Below are 20,053 nucleotides of genomic sequence, written 5' to 3' on the forward strand. Positions count from 1 at the left end.
ATGAAAAGCTTAGCAAATAATCACTATAGGTTTTGTAGGACCTTTACCTAGGAATCTCACCAGTTATCACTGTCAAGTTTTTGTTCTTTGTTCATTTTTAAAGCAGCCCTGTAGGTTGGCATGTGGAGATAACAGGTGCTGCACATTTTATTGCAGATTCCATTAATTCTACACATTTTTTAGATTGGCTTGAGACTTAGGAGGTCCAGTGGTTGACATGCATGAAGAGATTAAATTACACAACAGCAGACTGATGCCATTGCCATAGCACTATTGGTTGCTTTTTTTTTTGTGATTGGCTTGTAAAGCCTAGCAGTTTATGAAATGCTGGTCAAATTTCATGCAGCCCTACAGCATGGCTTAGCTAGCATTCATTTCAAACCAAGCTATTTGACTAAACAAAGCCTTTGCAACATTAAAATTGCTACAGTTTTGCTTTCAAAATTATTTTACAATCACTTTAAATACTGTATGTGCTACGAAAGTACCAGCAATTATAATCTAGTATTGTAGCAGTATGATACTAGAAGACGCAATCCTACTACTAGGTAAATTTAACTTTAGGGTGGCACATGGTTTTTAAATGAGTTGTTTGTGGGCGTAAACTGAAATTGAGGGAATTACCTTTAAGTGATTTGTTTATGTGGGCATAAATGATATCGGTATACATACATTGTATGTATATTAATACACTTTTTTATCTCAAGTGTAAAATAGCAAATATACAATTTAAATAACATTTCAGCACTTTTTAAAAAGAAACTACAACGGGGTCAGGAAACTTTGGCTCTCACCCTGTCAGGGGAAGCCACTGGTGCGTTTTGTTCACCTGGAGTGGCAGCAGTCACTGTTCTCCTTAACTCCCTGTGGCTGCAATTTGCTGTTCCCAGCCAATGGGAGCAGCAGGAAGTCGTGTCGGCTGAGGGATGTGCTGACACCCCCCCCACCAGTTGGCTGGGAATGGTGAATTGTAGACACTGGAAGCTGCAGGGTTCCATGACAGCTGACACATCAGGTAAACAAAAAGTCCCTGGGCACTAGCTGCTTACCCTGATTGTCTGGGATCTGAAGTATGCCAAACACTGAAACACAGGGTTGGCTTACACTGAGTTAGAGCAAGTACCCACCTTTGGGGGAGAGGGGTCAGTTTACGAACAAATGGGCTAATGATCATTTTTTTTAATGGTATGTCTCCCTAATATGTGAGTTAGTTAAGAGGAACTCTAGTAGTGTTTCATTTGTATGACTGGTCCTTAAAACTAAATAATTACATTTTAGACTACATATACAGTCAATTTATTAGTGAGAAATTTCCTTACAGCCATAGGAGGCTTTTGGCCTATTTGCAGTTTTTTATTTCATAATGCTGAAATAGCTGTAGCTTTGAATTAGCTGTATTATGAATGCCAAATCCAACAAATAACATCTCAGTACAGATAGTGACATTTTAGAATAATAGCAGGGTTGATGAAAGACAATTTAGTGAAATGCACAAAAGGAAATATGTAACAATTCAAACTATTCTTTGAATATGTCCTTCAAAAATTGACAATGTCACAGGTAACATCTTTAAAAAAGATTATCAAAGAACAAAGGATTTCAGTCATTTCCCTGTATGATGTTCAGCACCAAACAGGATACAGAGCTGGACTTCTCTAGTGCTGAGAACATTCAGTGACAGACGAGATAACACCTTCTTGGCCCCAAATTACACATATGAGACACTGCAGTTAGGCTTGGTTACCTAAAACAATTCTATAAAGAATTACCATAATTGAAGGCTGAGGGAATTTTGCTGTATAATCATTCTTCACTAATAGATGTGACAAATTTCAAGGAATCTTCATTTATGAACTTGGCACTCCCGTTTGTTTTTCTGATCTTGAATCATTGCTACTACCCCACCTAAGGGCAGCTGCGCTTCTAACTTTTTCAATATTTGTCAATCCACCTTTTTCTCATCTGCAACATTCTGTCTTTACCTTTCAGCTGACAAAAATTCAAATGTTTGAAGTGGACCAGTTAAACAACTGCTTGCTTCGATGAGTTTTGACTTTAGCTAGATCTTCTGCAACTACTTGTGCCATTCGTTCCGTAGTTTCCTTCAAACAGATTGCAGTTTGTATGGCATGATCCAAAGTAGAGTTTAACATCTGGGTTTAAAACAGTCAAATTACTGAATAGTTGATATTTACTCTCTATGGTAATATACACATTTTAAAGATAAATGGTGCCACACATAGAACAACTGGCAAGGGAACAGAGGTGTGATGGGATAAATCGCAGAAATCTCCTTAGAGTTGTTCCCTGACGTGTTGATCATGCCACTGACGACTGCTTGCCTGTTCTCTGGGGCTCCCCACCCTCCCTGGCCTGCTGGGCCAGATCGTTTGCTCTTTCCAAGGCAAGCAAGAGAAGTGGGTTACCAAATCCCTGCAGAGCAACATAGACACTGAATTACTTTGGCTCTGGGAGGATTCAGCACCAATGGTCCCTCTATTTTTTAACATCTGGGGCAGACAATTTTGGCATGTGCGCCAATACGGAGATAAGGCGCACCTAGGCACCACCAGTACAAACAAACAAATGTATATATTTAAAAGTTCATAGACACGGAAGACTATTAAAAACAAGGAATAACTAACACAATACACCCATCCCTCGCTATACAAGCACAATTGGTTCCCAAATTTCTGCTCGTAGGCAAAAACTCATAAGAGCAACGCTAAATTCCCATTAAAATGCGTGTAGAAGTCTCCAGTTTGTTCCAAGTGCTCGTAACGTGACATGAACCAGTTGCATTTAGGTGCTTTTCTGATGTATTTGAATAGTTTGGCACCAGAAATAGGATGTAGTGTATGTACGTAGAGCTGGGGTTCCCAGCCTATGAGGCAAGACCCAAACATGGGCCCCAGTAGATTTGTTAAAGGTCGCCAGCTGGGCACTTCCCAGCTGCATGTGGGTGTTAAAAAAAAGCTATTTGCAGTTTCTTAACACTGCTGCCTCAGGCAGGTATCTATCAATAGAGAGAGCTGCTGGAAATGGCAGCTTTCTCTATCATTAGGGATAGCAATTACCTTATGCCTAGGTGCTGAAACCTTAACACTTGAGTTAATTGGTTTTAACCACTTATCTGCTGGGAGCAGGAGGGGTGGGGGAGCCACCCAGCTTAGCAGCCTGGGTGAAGAAGTTGTGGAGGGGGAGGAGGAGGCGTGGATAAGGCTGGGGCTGTTTAGGGATGCGGGGGAGTCTAAGACTGGGGGAAGGTTGGGGCTGCTAGAGGGTGTAAGGCTGGGGGTGGTTTGGAGCTGCTGGGGGGGGGTGTAAGCCTGGGGGCAGTGTGTGGCTGCAGGGGGAGTTGAAGGCTGCGGGCAGTTTGGGGCTAATGAGGGGCTGTAAGGCTGGGGGTGTGTCTAAGGCTGGGGGCAGTTTGGGACCTTGGGGAGGGGGGTTTAAAAAACCTGGTCACGGGTGAGGTCTGTGGGGCAGGTGGTGGGGATTAATACAGTAAACACTTGAGTTACCCAGGTGTTATTCCTGCAACCCCTGCGTAACTCCAATTTTCCTGCAAGGGGAGGGGAGCCAGGAACCACCAAGACTGGTAAGTTTCCTGTCTCCCAGAGTGGCAGGAGCTGGGAACCAGGGCCAGGCTGGTTCCAGTCTCTCCATGGCTTGCGGGACCTGGAAACTGATCAGCTCATGGCTGGTCAGTTTCACGTTCCTGCCAGCACAACAGGGAACCAGACAAAGAGCCTTCTCCCTTTCTTCCTCCAGCCGCAGGGCTGTCAGCTGCGTGTCTGAGGGAAGAAAGGGAGACGGCTCCAGATGCAGGACTGTGGGTCTTCCCGCCCCCACAACCAGGGACCCCATGGCTAGAGCAGAGCCAGCTGTGGGGCTGCAGGTCTCTCTGCACCCCAGGCAGGGACCCCAGGGTGGGCTTATATATATGGGGGGAAGTTCACTCATTTAGTGAACAAAGGGTGGTATTGTGTGTCCCTCGTTTTAGCAAGTACTCGTAAGTAAAGTACTTGTTAAATGAGGGATGAGTGTATATAGCTTGAGATATTTAATTGGAAATTAAATAAAATTAACACTGCTTTTGGAGTGTATGTATTTTATCATCCCTTCGAACAACTCAAGCTGGCAAACACACCGAAGTGTGGTACTCAAAAAGGTGATAACAAGGCCCAGTTTACTCCTACTTTCCATAAACAACCAAATCTCTCTCAAAAATGAAGCAATAACCAAAACAATACCATTCTCTGGATTTTAGCAGTTCACAAAACCATCCCTGTTATATGCATATCAGCTGCACATGTAGCTCAGCTTTAAGATGTTAAGTAAATATATGAGTCATCTAGAATTAGTTATGCTCTCATTGCAAGTATCAATAGTTTCTAATTCTGTAAGGAGAGCAAAAGGTATTCACTCAGGCTTATACAAATTCTAAGGGATACCAATTTAATATAATACCTCACAAACTATTTTAAAAATAAAGCAACACAGCACAAACAAATGAAAACACTAAATACAATGGGACATAAATCAAGTGGTTTGTTTTTTTTAAAGGATTGTTTAGAGCCCAACACTGCAAATGCAGAGAAAAGGCAAAATTTTCCCTGATTTCAGATTTTTTCACCAACTTAAAAAATCAGAGTAGATAAAGTTTCAAAATACCCTTTGAGAAAAGGGAGCACCTTAACATGCAGCTTTAGCGTTTGCCATCATGATTCTAAAAGCTTGCAAATATGGGCTTCATCCCAGAAAGCTTAATACCAAACCTCGCTCTTGCTACTTATGAGTCACTGAAGTGCTCTGAAGAGCCAGAACTAACCTAGATAACAAAGATCTAGCCTTAATGGTTTTTAATACCTGTCCCCAAACAAATTCTAAAACCTTATGGAAATCACCTGTCTGGAGTCTGAGTGATTTCCATTAAGTTTTAGAAATTGTTTGGGAAGAGGCATCTCTCCTGGACACTATCACTGCAGCCCCTGAGCTGGGTCTCAGACTTGACAGGTTAAAAACACAAGCGTTTGGATTCCTTTTAAAAACAAACCAAACACAGTTTCTGCTCCAGCCAGAACTTCTCTCCTCCCAGCCCGCACTGTGACTTTCAGTGTCTTTCAGTCCCCAGGCCGCCCAGATGAAGCTGAAAGAGTCAGATTCCCCTCTGCCTGCAGCTCCAGTGCAGGTACAGCTGGGACTTTCAGGATTCTGCCGCCAGCAGCTTAGCTGGGACTGAAATGAAGTCTTGAGACCCATCTGCCTGCCTGCAGGCTGCCACTGGCTTTCCCTGGCTGTCACAGACAGCTTGGCTGGGAGTGGAATGCCCCAAACTTAGTTCCCAATCCCACCTGATCTTCACTCACCTCCCTCCTGTCCTCCTATTCTGTCCCTCCCCTGCCCTCAGTTCACCCTCCTCTTCTTCTCTATGGTACAGGAGGCACCTAATTAGTGAAACAACAGGCGACTCCACTAGTTAGATGCATGGCCCTTCATTTCCTCTTGCATGGGCACACAGCTGCACAGCCTACAGGGAACTATGCTCAGCAACCAGGAAACCAACCCCCAAACGTGACAAAAATCCCAAACAAATCCATTTTACCCTGTGTAAAACTTTTACACAGACAAAGCTCAGAAGTCTTCCCTCTTGGTCAATGAAGGCGAGAGATGCACTGAAGTTGGTCCCTCCCCCAGGTAACATTTATTTACACTGGGGTTGATAATAAACAGAAGTGTTTTTATTAAATAGAAAAAGTAGGATTTAAGTGGTTGCAAGTTGTTCTAAACATCTATTTTACAAAATAAGGAGCCCCCTAGTTTGAGCCTGAGCCTTCCCCTGTTCAGTCTTAGATGTTTCTAAACAGCATCTTAGATGGTAAGGGGGTTGAGGAGGGGTGGTCTCCTGGTGTCTGGCAACTCTCTGTTGTTTGTCCCCCTTTCCCCATAGCTCTTTTCATAGAATCATGGAATCCTAGGGCTGGAAGGGGCCTTATGAGGTCATCTAGTCCAGCCCCCTACCTAAAGCAGGATCAACCCCAACTAAATCATCCCAACCAGGACTTTGTCAAGCTGGGACTTAAAACCCTCTAGGGCTGGAGATTCCAACACCTCTCTAGGTAAAGCATTCTTTTGCTCAAGGTGGGAATTTTTGTGCTTAGTTCAAACTTTTCTCACCTTGTGCAGAAAATTACCAGACCCAAAATGGATCTCAGAATCAGGTGCCCTGGCCACTTGTTTTTCTAGGACCAACCATAGCTTGGGTTTATGGGACAAACAAGGCTACTCACATGTTGACTTGATCAGGAAGCCATCCAGGTTCCAGGGTATCAGTGATGGCCTTCATTAGCACACTTAAAATTATATAAACAGCTCCACAGTTCATATTTCTAACTTCACATACAAGGATACATGCACAAAAACACAACCTACACATCCAGCAGATAGTAACATTAAAACTGATGTTATGTAGGATACTTAGTCTAAAGCATCTTTCAATTAATCATGTTCATAAGCCAATTTTCATAAAGCATGGGAGAGCCCTGTGGCAGGATGCTCAAGCTAAGATCTATGTCACATTCCACAGTTCTACTCTCAAGTATTTCAAGAGTGCTGCAGAGAGACTGTTTCTGTTGTTTTTTCTTGGCCAGAGCAGGTGCTTGTATCCGTTTGTATGCAGCTTATTCTGTAGCCACACATAAAGCTGTACAGCTAAGAAAATAATGCAGAGTGTGGGAGGAGGATGTGTACTGGAGAATACCAGGTCTGCTATATGTCATTCTCTTCTACAACTACAGAGAAACTCTTCCATAGCATAGAGAAGCATGATGCCCGCCCATTACGAAAAATAAGAGGGAGAAACAGGAGTAAGGGCTAATTTAGCCTCCTGATTCAAGGGATGCACTATATTAAACAGTGGACACTAACCAACCCCGGCACTACCACCTAATTCAGCTCCAGTCTCTAGGGCGGGGAGGCTGGAGAACAAGCAGCAGCTCCTGGCCTGCAGGGCCAGACCTGAGTGGTGTTTTGACCTGTGTTCTCTGTAAGCTGAGTGCCTGGGCGACCTCCCAAGAGAGATTCCACTGCCATGCAGCTGATTAGCAGAGCACCCAGAGTCACCCACAGCGGTCAGCATGTGTTGCTATTGCTGGTGCGCATCTGCACCTGCCTTGGTACACATGACAAAATGTATTCTGCCCATTGATGGAAATAATTAGCAGAAACACCGGCTGCAACTCTGTCAAAGGAGCTGGACAGAGCCACATACAACAGGGCTATGTCTACACTAAAGAGTTTTGTCAGTAAAACCAGGGTTTTATCGACAAAACTCATGGAGCGTCTACACACAAAATGCATTTTGTCAACAGTCTGGCGACAAAACTAGGCACTTCCTCCAGCAGCGCTCTGCCTCTCTGCAATGATGAACAACATCTTTCTTGACAGTCTCTGTTGACAAAAAATCCATGTAGATGCTCCAGACAGGGGCCTCTGTTGACAGACGGGGTTTCCGGTTCACTGAGCAGCCCTGTTTGCTGTGCTTCTGCTTGGCCATTCTGTTGAGAAAGTGGCCAGGAAGTGTGGCTGCTCACTACTGACAGAGCAGATTGCTCTTTTGATCAGCTTTTGTACGCGGAGACGATCTGTCAACAGAAGTTTTGCCAGAAGATCTCTTCCAACAGTAACTTCTGTCAACAGACGGGTGTAGTGTAGACATAGCCTAGTGGTTGCCAATATGAACTGAGCTTGCTCTAAAACCCACCACTACGCCTCCCCTCTGCACTGGGCTTGGACGAGTGTACACTGGGTTGGTTTTTGGATATTTGGTTTCCTGATTTGTGTGTGTGCAAATTAACTCATGAATTCCCACTAAAAGCCACCGCTGAAGTAATGTACACAAATGTTAGTTATAGTCAACATTAAATATTTGAGAATTAATCTGTTCCCTGCCTGTTGTGTGACACACTTGCCATGAAGACAGTGAGAGAACATCTAAAATAAAACTTTTGATAGTCCTGTACTACAAAGGTTAGAAAAGCATATCCTCAAATAACATTTTTTAAGTCTACATTTTGCCAATAAAATCTTGATGAAATTAATTTCTCAACTGGATCAATATAAATTGCTTGTCCATGAATGAGGACTCTTTTCTCCTCTGGCAGGGACTGGAAGAAAAGGATGCTAATGAGGGAGCTGTAAGCCATTTTGGAAGGAATGGATATCTAGTTAAGCATCTGAGACCTTTCTGGGGACTAGGAAAAAGCAGCAGTAACCAGAAGGCTTGTGGGTATTTGGTTCAAGAAGACAGCCAGCTATCTGAGCCTGATGGTGGGGGCAGGCTGGAGTCAGTAGTTGAGAACTTGGCTGCAAAGAACTAGGGGAAAAGCTGAGTAGAGACACAAGCTGTTAATAACAGGAAGCAGTATTCTGTGGCCAAGAAGCATGATGCAATTGCATGTACGAACAATAGGCAGGACAACTGAAAGAAGTCCTGCATGAGAAGAGACAATGTGACTGAATACTGGAACCAGGAAAGGGAGGGACTGTAAGCAATAAAAGTAAGTTGCCCTTCAGGTTACTCTTATGTGAAGTCCTGTGCTGGACTGCCTTGATCTAAGTTAGCCAATACTTTGTATTTTTTAAACTGTTTAACCCATCACACCCAGGGAATTTCCATACTTTTCTTGTGCCATTCCTACAAAGTATCCTTTCCCATTGCATGTGTGTGGCATTTAGGAGCCACGTAAGGCTATAGCCTGGTGCATGAGGTGTATGGAGTGTGACTGTTGCTTAGCTTGTGTTATATAAAGCATAACAACTGGGATGAGAGCTCTACTCCAGGTTTAGCTACTTTATTCTGCATGAAAGGACCCCTAAAATCCCTTTGTCCACCCAAAGAGAAGTTATTCACCTGTGTAGTAACGATGGTTCTTCGAGATGTGTCCCCGTGGGTGCTCCACAGTAGGTGTTGGGCTCACCCCGGCGCCGCAGCTCAGAAATTCTTCAGCAGTCTCCGTCGGGTCGCGCATGCACCGATGCGTGTCGGCTCTTCGCGCGCTTACGGTCACGTTTGCGATCCGGTCCCCACCAGTTCCTGATCAACCGCTCCGGACGTCTCTGAAAAACACAAACAGAGCTCCGAAGTGGGGAGGAACGGGTGGGTAGTGGAGCACCCACGGGGACACATCTCGAAGAACCATCGTTACTACACAGGTGAGTAACTTCTCTTTCTTCTTTGAGCGGTCCCCGTGGGTGCTCCACAGTAGGTGACTACCCAGCAGTAACCCCCCACTCCCTGAAAAAGGAGGTGGGTACCTGATTTATGCACAGCTTGCCCTTGAAAGGACTGCTGTCGACAGGCGTGTATCCTCATCAAGCATCCTGTGCATGGCGTAGTGCTTGGTGAAGGTGTCATAGGAAGACCACGTCGCCACTCTGCAGATGTCTCTCAGCGCAATTTCCTTGAAGAAGGCCGTCGACGCCGCCATCACCCTAGTGGAGTGGGCCCTGGGCGGAACTGGTAGAGGAGTCTTGCGAAGCTCGTAACACAGTCTTATGCATGACACAATGTGATTTGAAATCCTCTGCGAAGATAGTGCTTCCCCTTTTGACCTGGATGCAATGCACACCAGGAGTCTGTCCGTTTTCTGGAAAAGTTTAGTTCTATCGATGTAGAAGGCCAGTGCCCTTCTTACGTCCAGTAAGTGCAACCGTGCCTCTTCACTCGAGTTGTGAAGCTTAGGATAGAACGAGGGCAATACTATTGGTTCGTTGGTATGAAAGTCCGAAGAGACCTTTGGAACGAAGGCTGGGTGCAAACGTAAGACCACCGCCTCCTTTGAGAATATCGTGCAGGGTGGTGTGGACACTATGGCTGCAAGCTCGCTCACTCTGCGAGCTGACGTGATTGCCAGGAGGAAGGTTGTTTTAATGGTAAGTAGTCGAAGGGGGACCGTAGCCAATAGTTCAAAGGGCGGTCCCGAGAGCGTGTGTAGAACTAAGTCTGAACTCCATGACAGCGGTACTGGTTTCCGAGGGGGGTACAGATTTACCAACCCCTTTAGGAAGCGTGAGACAACAGGATGGGCAAATATGGTTGATCCATCCTCTTCATGTCGAAAAGCTGATATAGCTGCCAGATGAACCTTTATAGAGGATAGAGAGAGTCCCTTTTGTTTGAGTTGTAGCAGGTAGTCCAGAATCATAGGTATAGTGGCGTCCCGAGGTGTCAGGTGCTTGGAAGAGCACCAATTGGAAAAACGTGACCATTTGTGTTGATAACTCATTCTGATGGAAGTTGTCCGACTACATTCCAGGACTTGCTGCACTCCCTCTGAGCATGTAGTCTCTAGGGCGCTGAGCCATGGATTAACCATGCTTGTAGCCGGAGTCTTTGCGGGTGTGGGTGCAGTATTGACCCCCGAGCCTGTGTGAGAATGTCTGGCACTGTTGGTAAGGGAAACGGCCGATGCTGTGCCATGCGTAGAAGCAATGGGAACCATTGTTGCCGATCCCAGGTCGAGACTATGAGTATCATGCGTGCTCTCTCCCTTTTGGCTTTCTCCAAGACCTTGTGTATGAGTGTTGTGGGAGGGAACGCATAAAGTAGAGGGCCCTTCCATGGGATCATGAAGGCGTCCCCCAAAGACCCCTGTCCCATGCCCGCTCTGGAGCAGTATCGGGGACATTTCTTCTTGTCGCAAGTGGCGAACAAGTCAATTTGGGGAAAACCCCATCTGCGGAACACTTAGTGAAGCAGGTCTGAACGGATCTGCCACTCGTGTGTGGGCGCAAAGTGTCTGCTGAGTTGGTCCGCCTTTACGTTGTGGACACCCGGTAAGTATGAAGCTTTGATGGTTATATTGTGGGCAATGCACCAGTTCCACAGTCGGACCGCCTCCGCACAGAGTGTAAAAGACCTGCCCCCCCCGTCGGTTTATATAAAACATGGTGGTGGTGTTGTCGGTATTTACGCCGACTATTTTTCCGCGCAGATAATTCTGAAAATGCCTGCATGCATTGAACACTGCACTGAGTTCTAATATGTTTATATGCAGTGTCTTCTTTGCGGGGGACCGTAAACCTTGAGTGGTTTTGTTGTCCATGTGTGCCCCGCATCCCGTATGGGAAGCATCTGTTGTAATGAAAACAGTAATTTGTGGTTGGCGGAAGGGCACCCCTGTTAGTAGATTCTTGGGGTCTGCCCACCATGTTAGTGACCTTCATGTCTCCGTTGTGAGTGACACCATCTTGTGAACGGTATGGATTGATGGTTTGTACACGGTTGCCAACCAATGCTGCAATCCTCGCATGTGCAGCCTGGCGTTTTGTACCACAAACGTGGTGTTCGCCATATGCACCAGTAGTTGTAAGCACGTTAGGACTGAGACAGTGGGGCTGTATGTTATTAGTTGTAATAGAGACTCGATGGCACGAAAACGGGCATCAGGCAAATATACCCTTGACATGACAGAATCTGTCCGAGCCCCTATAAATTCTATATTTTGCGTGGGGTTGGTCTTTGACTTTGAGAAGTTGATGATGAGGCCCAGTGAGGTAAATGTGTTTGTGGTAATGTGTATCATCCGTAATACCTCTGCCCGGGAAGCTCCCTTTAGCAGGCAATCGTCCAGGTACGGGAAGATGAAAACACCCTGTCTGTGCAGGTATGCTGACACGACCGATAGGGTCTTGGTGAAGACTCTGGGCGCTGAAGAGAGGCCGAATGGAAGGACTCTGTACTGAAAATGATCTGTGCCAACAATAAACCGGAGGAAGCACCTGTGCTCTGGATGAATTGCGATATGAAAATACGCATCCTGTAAGTTGAGGGCTGCAAACCAATCTCCGTCGTCTAGTGCCGTGATTATTGAAGCCATCGTCGTCATCTTGAAGTGCTGTCTGCGCAGATATTGGTTGAGTGCCTGTAGATCCAAAAGGGTCTCCACCCTCCTGTCTTCTTCTCTGTCAGGAAGTACCTGGAGTAGAAACCTTTGCCTTGAAATTGCTCCGGTACTCTCTCCACCGCCCCTATGAATAGGAGGTGGTCCACCTCCCGCCTTAGTTCCAGTAGGTGAGAGGGGTCTCTGAGAAGGGGTGCGGTGGGAGCATTTGGTGGAGGTAATGATTGGAAGGGGATCGTGTATCCCGTGTTTACAATCTCCAATACCCACTTGTCCAAAGTGATGCTTTTCCATTGTGGGTAGAATGGCTTGAGTCGGTGATGGAACATGTACTGAGATTGGCACTGAGATACGGTCTTGGTTTCGCGACCCTTGACGTACCCGTCAAACCTGCTGTCTTATATTTTGCCCTGAGGAGGCGTTGCCTTGTTGAGGTCGATGTCTAGGGGCCTTGTAACGTGGCTGTTGATGATGTCCCTGATCATACCCCCGTTGAAAGTAGGTACGTTGCGGTTGGTAACCATAATGGTGTTGCTGAGGATAAAACTTTTTCCTTCTGTATGGTGGGGTGTATATCCCCAAAGTCCAAAGTGTCGCTCTGGAGTCTTTACTAGAGTGTAAGACTGAGTCGGCTGATTCGGCAAATAATTTCATTTTGTCAAAGGGAAGGTCTGCTGATTTTACTTGTAGTTCCTTGCGAATGCCGGAGGTGTGGAGCCATGATTCCCTGCGCATTACAACCGCAGTGGCTACGGCAAGAGCCGCTGTGTCCGCTACATCTAATGCAATCTGGACGCCTGCTCGAGAAGCCGCGTAACCTTCCTGTACAATTGCCTTAAGGATCGGCTTCTTATCCTCCGGGAGGAAGTCCATGAGGGCGGTAAGTTTGGAGTAGTTGTCGAAATTGTGGTTCAACAAATAGGCAGCATAGTTAGCCATGCGAAGCAACAGGGTAGATGATGAGTAGGCCTTTCTACCAAGCAGATCCAGTTTCTTTATATCCTTGTCCAGTCCCCCAGATTTATACTGGGACGTTTTGGATCTATGTTGAGAGGATTCAACCACTAGCGAATTTGGTTGTGGATGACTAAACAAGAATTCCATACCTTTAGCAGGGACGAAGTACTTTTTGTCTGCCCTTTTGTTGGTAGGAGGAGCGGAGGCCAGAGTTTGCCATATGTTAGTGGCTGCCTCCATAATTGCATCGTCCAATGGTATAGCTATTTTAGAAGAGGACGGGGGCCTGAGGTTTTTAAGAAGCTTGTGGTGCTTTTCCTGCACTTCCGCCACCTGAATGTCCTGAGATTGAGCTACCCTTTTGAACAGCTCCTGGAATTGTTTTAGGTCATCTGGGGGGGAGAGTGTCCCCAGGAACCACCGCTTCGTCTGGAGAGGATGAGGAGGCATCCCTGTGGTATCTCTCCTCCAGTTCCTCAGGATCCTGGCTGTATTCATATGGTTGCCCTTTTGAAGCTTCGAGGTGAGGCTCAAAATCTTTTGATCCAGCCTCTGATTGGGAAACTTGCGGTGTTCCCCCAGGTGGAAGCTGTGCACTGTGGCGTTGAGGAGAAGTTGACGGAGATCTATGATGAGATGCAGACCTCCTATGTTGATGTCCTGTATAATGGTGGCGGTCATAGCAACAGGGACAGGGTCCCGGTGATGGGGACCTGGACCATGACCCAAAGATCTAAGGGTGATGCAGGGAATGCCGTGACCGTCGAGATGACACCGATGTATGGTGAGACCCTCTGTGAGAATACTCATAGGGGTCTCTGCTAGATGATGGTGAGAAGCGTGCAACTTCATGAGATGGACTTTGGAGAAAGGGAGATGGACGTCTGTGGCAGGCTGAAGGTGTTGCTGCTCGTCGAATCTCTGGTGGGGATTGCGGCGATAATGGCAGTGCAATTACCTCAGGGGAGGGACTGCGGTGCCGGGTCTTTCCTTTAGCTTTTGCTCTTTCAGGCATCACGGGTGGTCTGATCGGTGCCAGAGGGCTCGGCACCGTAGTGGGTGCCGTGCTAGTTTCCGCTGCCCCTGGTGCCGTCATTCCCGGTGCTGCTTGGGGTGCTTCGCTCAGCCCCATAGGGCTTCGTGCCGAGTGTTGCTCCGGTGCCGTCGGAGCCGAAACTTTCGGTGCCGCACAAGCTGGTGCCGGTCTGTCCGGTGCCTGCACGGCCCTCGGTGCCGTTTCCTTAAGAACTGTGGGCCCCTGCGCGGGTGCACGCGCCGCGGCTTTCTCAGCAGAAGAAGCCAGCGTGCCCAGGCCCTTTGTTTCGCTCATCCCGCTCCCAGAGGTAACGGGCAGGGATCGAGCTGGAGAAGCTTTTCTCTTCTTCTGCACAGAGGAGGTCAAAGAGGCAGCCTTCCTCTTGTGCAATCCTGAAGAGCCCTCCTTATGGGCTTCTCTGATGAGGCAGGTTGTCTCTCTATCTTTCCTAGCTCTATTTGTTAATTTAGAACAATGGGAGCACTTCTGGGGAACGTGGGTCTCCCTTAGGCACCGGATGCATCTGCTGTGGCCATCCGAAGCAGGCATGGCCTCCCGGCAAGATTCGCACTTCTTAAAACCGGGGGACGACATTGTTAGAATTTAACTCTCTGAGTCCTTAAGTGTTAACAGCACACTTAACAGTCTATTTGCCAAACAATAGCAACTGTTGGCCTTTGAAGGCTTGACAAAACTAGCGGGCCCGCCCAGAGGTGGCCGCTCCAATGCTTAAAACAGTCTTGTACTTCTAAAACCAACTATAAACACGGTAAACTAATACTATAATAACTATGTAACTGCTAACTATTATTATTATAACTATTAACACGAATAAAATGAGTTTATCTGTCTCGGGCGTTGGAGCCGGAGAGGATTCCATCTGCAGCCGTTGGCGGTTGAGAAGGAACTGGCGGGGACTGGATCGTGCATGTGACCGTAAGCGCATGAAGAGCCGACGCGCATCGGCGCATGCGCGACCCGACGGAGACTGCTGAAGAATTTCCGAGCTGCGGCACCGGGGCGAGCCCGACACCTACTGTGGAGCACCCATGGGGACCACTCAAAGAAGAAGGGAGGATTCCCCCAGTGTAGGTGTTGCAGTGAACAACTGTAAGGTTGCCTTCCAAGGATACTTTCCCAAGTCCCAGTGCAGGGGAGGGACAAGTGTGATGAGGGAGAAGTTCTATATCGGAGATTCTGGGCATCCCAGGCAGATTGCTGTAGTTTAGACAGACCTCCAGGGCAGTCCAAATTCTACTGTAGGCAACAAAGCAGACCCAGAGATCTAGAAGGTGCAAAAGTGGCATAAAGCCACCTTTGCCTCCTTTCTACCTAGGCTGGAAGTTCTGTGCTGTGCATTTTAGAGGCATAGTACTCAATCTCACTTGAGATCTCTGAGTGACTGATGCGTCTCAAAACCCTCAAGGGCAACCCACAACTGGGTCAGTGACAATACCTTAGCCTTTTGTTGAAATTTATTTGGGAATATATTTCTTTTACTGGGGCAAAATAGAACTTACTGAAAAAAAAAACCCCAAAAGTTAAGAATGACAAGTTAACAAATAACACACTTTCATATTTGAAAGCCAATAAAACACAGCACCTGACAAAGTACTGAATGGGAGACAGGTTAGATTATAATCATTCGCATCTATGGGTGGGATTTTCATAAGTGCCACTGAAAGTCAGTGGGAATTGTTGATCCTCTGTCATTTATGCATTTTCTAAAAATCACACCCTAAATTCTTACCTTTACATCCATATCATTGGTGTGTCTGTTTCTGATATTGACCAATGAGTTACTTCCATAAACCTTCCTGTTGGGTAGGTATTGATGTGAAAGAGTAAGTGTATCATGCATCCCTGAGTAGCAGGTTTTGGGAGTCTCTAAGTTGTGTCTAGAAGGTAACATATAAAATATTTGCAAAAACATTTTATAGTTACAAAACAAAAACACCGTTTAAACAATGTGCATTCAATATCTGTAACTTTTTAGCATCCTTGCATTATAATTTCAGGAGGGATCCTCATTTGTTTAACCATAAAATACCACTGCATAATTAGTATTACATTTATAACATGTGTCTCTTACAGTCACAGACAAACAAACCTTCAGTGAAGGGGAAACGACTCTAGCATCAAAAGCCTAAAAAACTTTTAATTTTTTAGCCAACCTTCCCTACCTCTGCACACATTGTCATCCCCTGCCCTTCTTCAGATGTAATATTAGTAACATGTACAAATAACAAAAAAAAAAAATTCTGAGATAAATAGCACACTGCAATATCATTATTGCTTAAGACAACCTAACCATCACTACAAAGCTGGTTATCTGGAATGATAATGATACATTTACTTAATGAAAAGACACCTCTGCACTAAAAACTACTCTAAAGGAATTAGCTAAATTTCTAGTTCTTCAATGGTAAGTGAAAGGTTTCAAAAAAATCTTGTAAAATCTGTTCATGTTTTACATTTACATTATATAGTTTACTCTTATTAATTACTAATCTTCAAATATACAGTATAATATTGCATAGGCATGAAGTTGTGCCTATTTAGGACATCAGTGTGTACTTGGCTCACAGTGTATCTTCAATTGATCATCTCCTCTGTGGTGGTAATTTATATAAAGCTACTGATAACACTTACATGTCAGAAAGTCTGTATGCAAACTGATCTGGTTGCTCACTTTTGCAAACACTGCTGGGAACAATTCTTTTCTTCTGTGAAGAAACTGAATTTTTGGAGACCATAACTAAACAAAATATAACAAAATACATAGAAAACTACACTTTCTTGTATTTAGCACAATTGCTGTTTTTTTAAATGTGTGTGTGCTCAGTTACAATGGACAACTTCAGTAATGGCACAAATTAAGCATGGCATTACATAACACATTAGTTATGTATAATACAGACACAGCTTGTCTGTTCTTAGATATGTTAACAGAGAGTATCATACAATCCCTGCTATGAATTACAGTTGAATAAATGTTCAACAGAAGGTGGATTTTAACAGTTTGGTACTCCACAGCTTTGGCTCTCAAGATCTTTTGTGCTGACTGACATTTGCTAATTCAGCAGCTCCAGTCAATGGATTACGGCCAGACTGTCTCCACTGGAAATGCCGACTCTAGTTCTAATTTTCATTAGAAAAAATAGCAGCAAAAATACCCAAAAGAGGCATTTCTTCACTCAATTTAATAAATGAACCCAGCCGTCTTTAAACATGCTGTGTTGCCAACTTGCATGATTTTATCATGTCTTTATTATGACTACTGTTTCTCTTAAAGCTCCAATTGCAGAAGACATTCACATACTCCAGAATCTCAGAATTCATTTAAAAATGATCTTTCTAGTGCTTATAATTGTAGAGAGAAGAATGAAGTTGTGGCCTAAATGCACTCTAAATGTTTCAAAATGAGAAGACAAAATAACTCAATTTGTATTTTAAAAAATCACAACCTTTCAGGGGAGACCTGATTCATATTTTTTAAATATTTGAGGCTGGAAATATTCCATGTGAATGCATCATCATCATCTTTAGGAATAAATGTTGTACTGGATGATTGCTTCAGAAAACTGACATGAGAAAGATGATAAATCCTGAAAAGGCAAAAGACAAAGGAGGAGGAGGAACACATTAAAAAGGATGAGAAGAAACTGAAGTAAATGACAGGAAAAGAAAGGATAAGGTGAAATAGCTTGATCCACCTCTCATCTTTTTTCTTGCCTCTTCTCCTCCTATTCCCAATATACTGCATTCATCTTTTCTACTTTTTTATAATGTGTACTATGTGTAAGCTGTGGAAGTCAGGCCTCCCTCTTGAACAGCTCCCTGCACAGAGATTTAAGAGGTTCCCTAAATATCAACCAGGAAAACAGAAAGGAGTGTCTATATTATACCTCAATAATGTTCAGAGCGACCCACTAACTGGTAGTCACTGTGGGACCCTGCATTAAGAATAGAAAATAGCCTAATCCTAGATTCATTTCTCAAACTCCCTGTGTACCATATTTGCTGCTCATATAACCACTCAGCAGTGTTTCAAAATATGTGGCCTCTTTACTTTGTTTTCGCTTCTTTTGCCAAATCCATTCCTTGATCGAATCAGACCGCCATTTAATATGGTACGATTCATTAAAGGAGAGGTTACTCACCCTGTGCAGTAACTGGAGTTCTTTAACATGTTATCCTTGTGATTGGCTCCACCTTTATGTGTGTCAGTGCCTCTGCACCTACTGGCCATAGATTTGTAGGTAGAAGTGTCCCTCCCTTGGCAGCGCACGTGTGCAGGACACAGGCACAAGATGCCTTTAACACTTACTGTGCATGCGCAGGCAGCCAATTCCTCAATTCTTCTCTGATCTGGAAGCCAAAAAAGGAATCTGAAGCAGAGGGGAGGTGGGTGGGTGGTGGAGCAGCCACGGGGACAACATCTCAAAGAACTCCAGTTACTGCACAGGGTGAGTAACCTCTCCTTCTCTGAGGGTCCCTGTGGATGCTCCACTTTTAGGTGTCTACAAAGCAGTGTCATTTGAGTGTCACTCAAATTCATAGGGGCTCTTTTGGATTGCCAGACAGCCACAGTCTCGCTGACTCTACACAGACTACAGGTGATCCAAATCTACGGCTCACCTCATCATCATGCTGCAGGTCAGCCCCAGGAGTGAAAGTGTGAGCAGACGTCCACATCGGTGGACATGCCTCAGAGGAAGACTGCAGAGGCAGCCATTGCACATGTGGAATGGGCACAAATGCCCGCCGGAAGTTCTTTATTAACCTTATTGTAGGCGAGTCTTATACATCCCGAGATCCATTTGTACAGCCTCTGTTGGAGATAGGCATGCCAAAGGAACTTTCGGCTAAGGAGACTTCTGAAATGGCCGCATTCCCTGCAGGGAGAAAGCCAAGGCCCAAGGGACATCGGGGGTATGTATGGCTCTATCTCTAGTGTCAGTCTGCAGTTTAAGGAAGAAGACGGGTGAGTACACTGGCTTGTTGCAGTGGAAAGAGGTAAGTACTTTTGGGAGGAATTTTTGGGTGGGCGTGGAGGATCACTTTGTCCTTGTAAAAGGTTGAACACGGTGGTTTGGACATTAGTGCACTGCTCTCTCCCACCCTTCATGCCGAGGTGATTGCCACAAGGAAAGCTACTTTCATGGACAAGTGCAGCAAAGAGCAGGTGGAGATCAGCTCGAAGGGTTTGCCAGTTAGGGCCTTGAAGACCAAACTGAGGTGCCATGCGTGTGTTGGCTCTTTAATTGACAGCAAGGTGCTGTGTAAGAGAGAGAGACAGACACCACACTATGGGCTTGTCCACACTACCACCCTGCTTTGAAGGAAGGATGGTAAGTAGGGTGTTGGGAGCTTACTAATGAAGATCTGTGGTGCATACGCAGCACTTCATTAAGCAAATTCCCACCACCACCCCACGGCAACTTCGAAGTTTTAAAACTCAAAATTTTGAGGAGTAAAGGGACTTCGAAGTTGCCCCGACACTTCAAAGTACTGGCGGGTGAGCCGTGGCTAGACACGAGCTGCTACTTTGAACTTAAAACTTTGAAGTTGCCATGGGGCCGGGTGGGGGGATGGGATTTGCTTAATGAAGTGCTGTGTATGCAGCGCAGCACTTCATTAGTAAACCCCCAACACCCTACGTACCATCCTTCCTTCGAAGGAGGGTGCTAGTGTAGACAAGCCCTAAAAAGCGTTGCCATTTTTGTATGTGTTCTTTGTTGCAGGTCACCTACTGTTTACAAGGATCGTTTGGACATGAGGTGGGCAGTGCAGCTCTGAATCCACCAGCCCACAAGGAATGATACATGGCAGTGAAAGCAGCAGATGGCTGGGTGGCAAATGGACCTCTTCTGTTAAGAGTGAAAAGATGGAAGGAAGACAATATGGGGGACATCTGGACAGCTACAGATGTTCGAGGAACCAGGTCTGTGTGGGCCATCTGGGTGCTAGTAGTATAACCCAGCCCCTGTACCGCTTTATCTTCACCACGATCCTTTGAATCAGAGGGATCAGTGGGAATGCTGAAGGTGCACTCCATGTGATGTTGAATGCATCCCCAGTGAATTGCGGCCAAATTCACGTCTGGAGCAATAGTGGAGGCAGCATGTGTTGGCCCTTGAAGCAAACAGAG

General features: G+C 45.5%; 1 protein-coding gene across 1 annotated transcript in view; it reads right to left on the reverse strand.

Moving 5' to 3' along the window:
• Positions 1-1,347: 1,347 nt before the first annotated feature.
• Positions 1,348-20,053, reverse strand: part of AKNAD1 (AKNA domain containing 1) — a 63,069-nt gene continuing 44,363 nt past the window's right edge. Inside the window, exons 17-19 of the mRNA XM_075002664.1 lie at positions 16,552-16,636; positions 15,650-15,797; positions 1,348-2,153 (exon numbers count right to left, since the gene is read on the reverse strand). Coding sequence (XP_074858765.1) covers positions 2,001-2,153; positions 15,650-15,797; positions 16,552-16,636 — 386 coding nt within the window. The 3' untranslated portion in view covers positions 1,348-2,000. The remainder of the gene's footprint in view (positions 2,154-15,649; positions 15,798-16,551; positions 16,637-20,053) is intronic.

Source organism: Carettochelys insculpta, chromosome 9, assembly GCF_033958435.1.
Source record: "Carettochelys insculpta isolate YL-2023 chromosome 9, ASM3395843v1, whole genome shotgun sequence".
In the NCBI taxonomy this organism is placed as follows: domain Eukaryota; kingdom Metazoa; phylum Chordata; order Testudines; family Carettochelyidae; genus Carettochelys; species Carettochelys insculpta.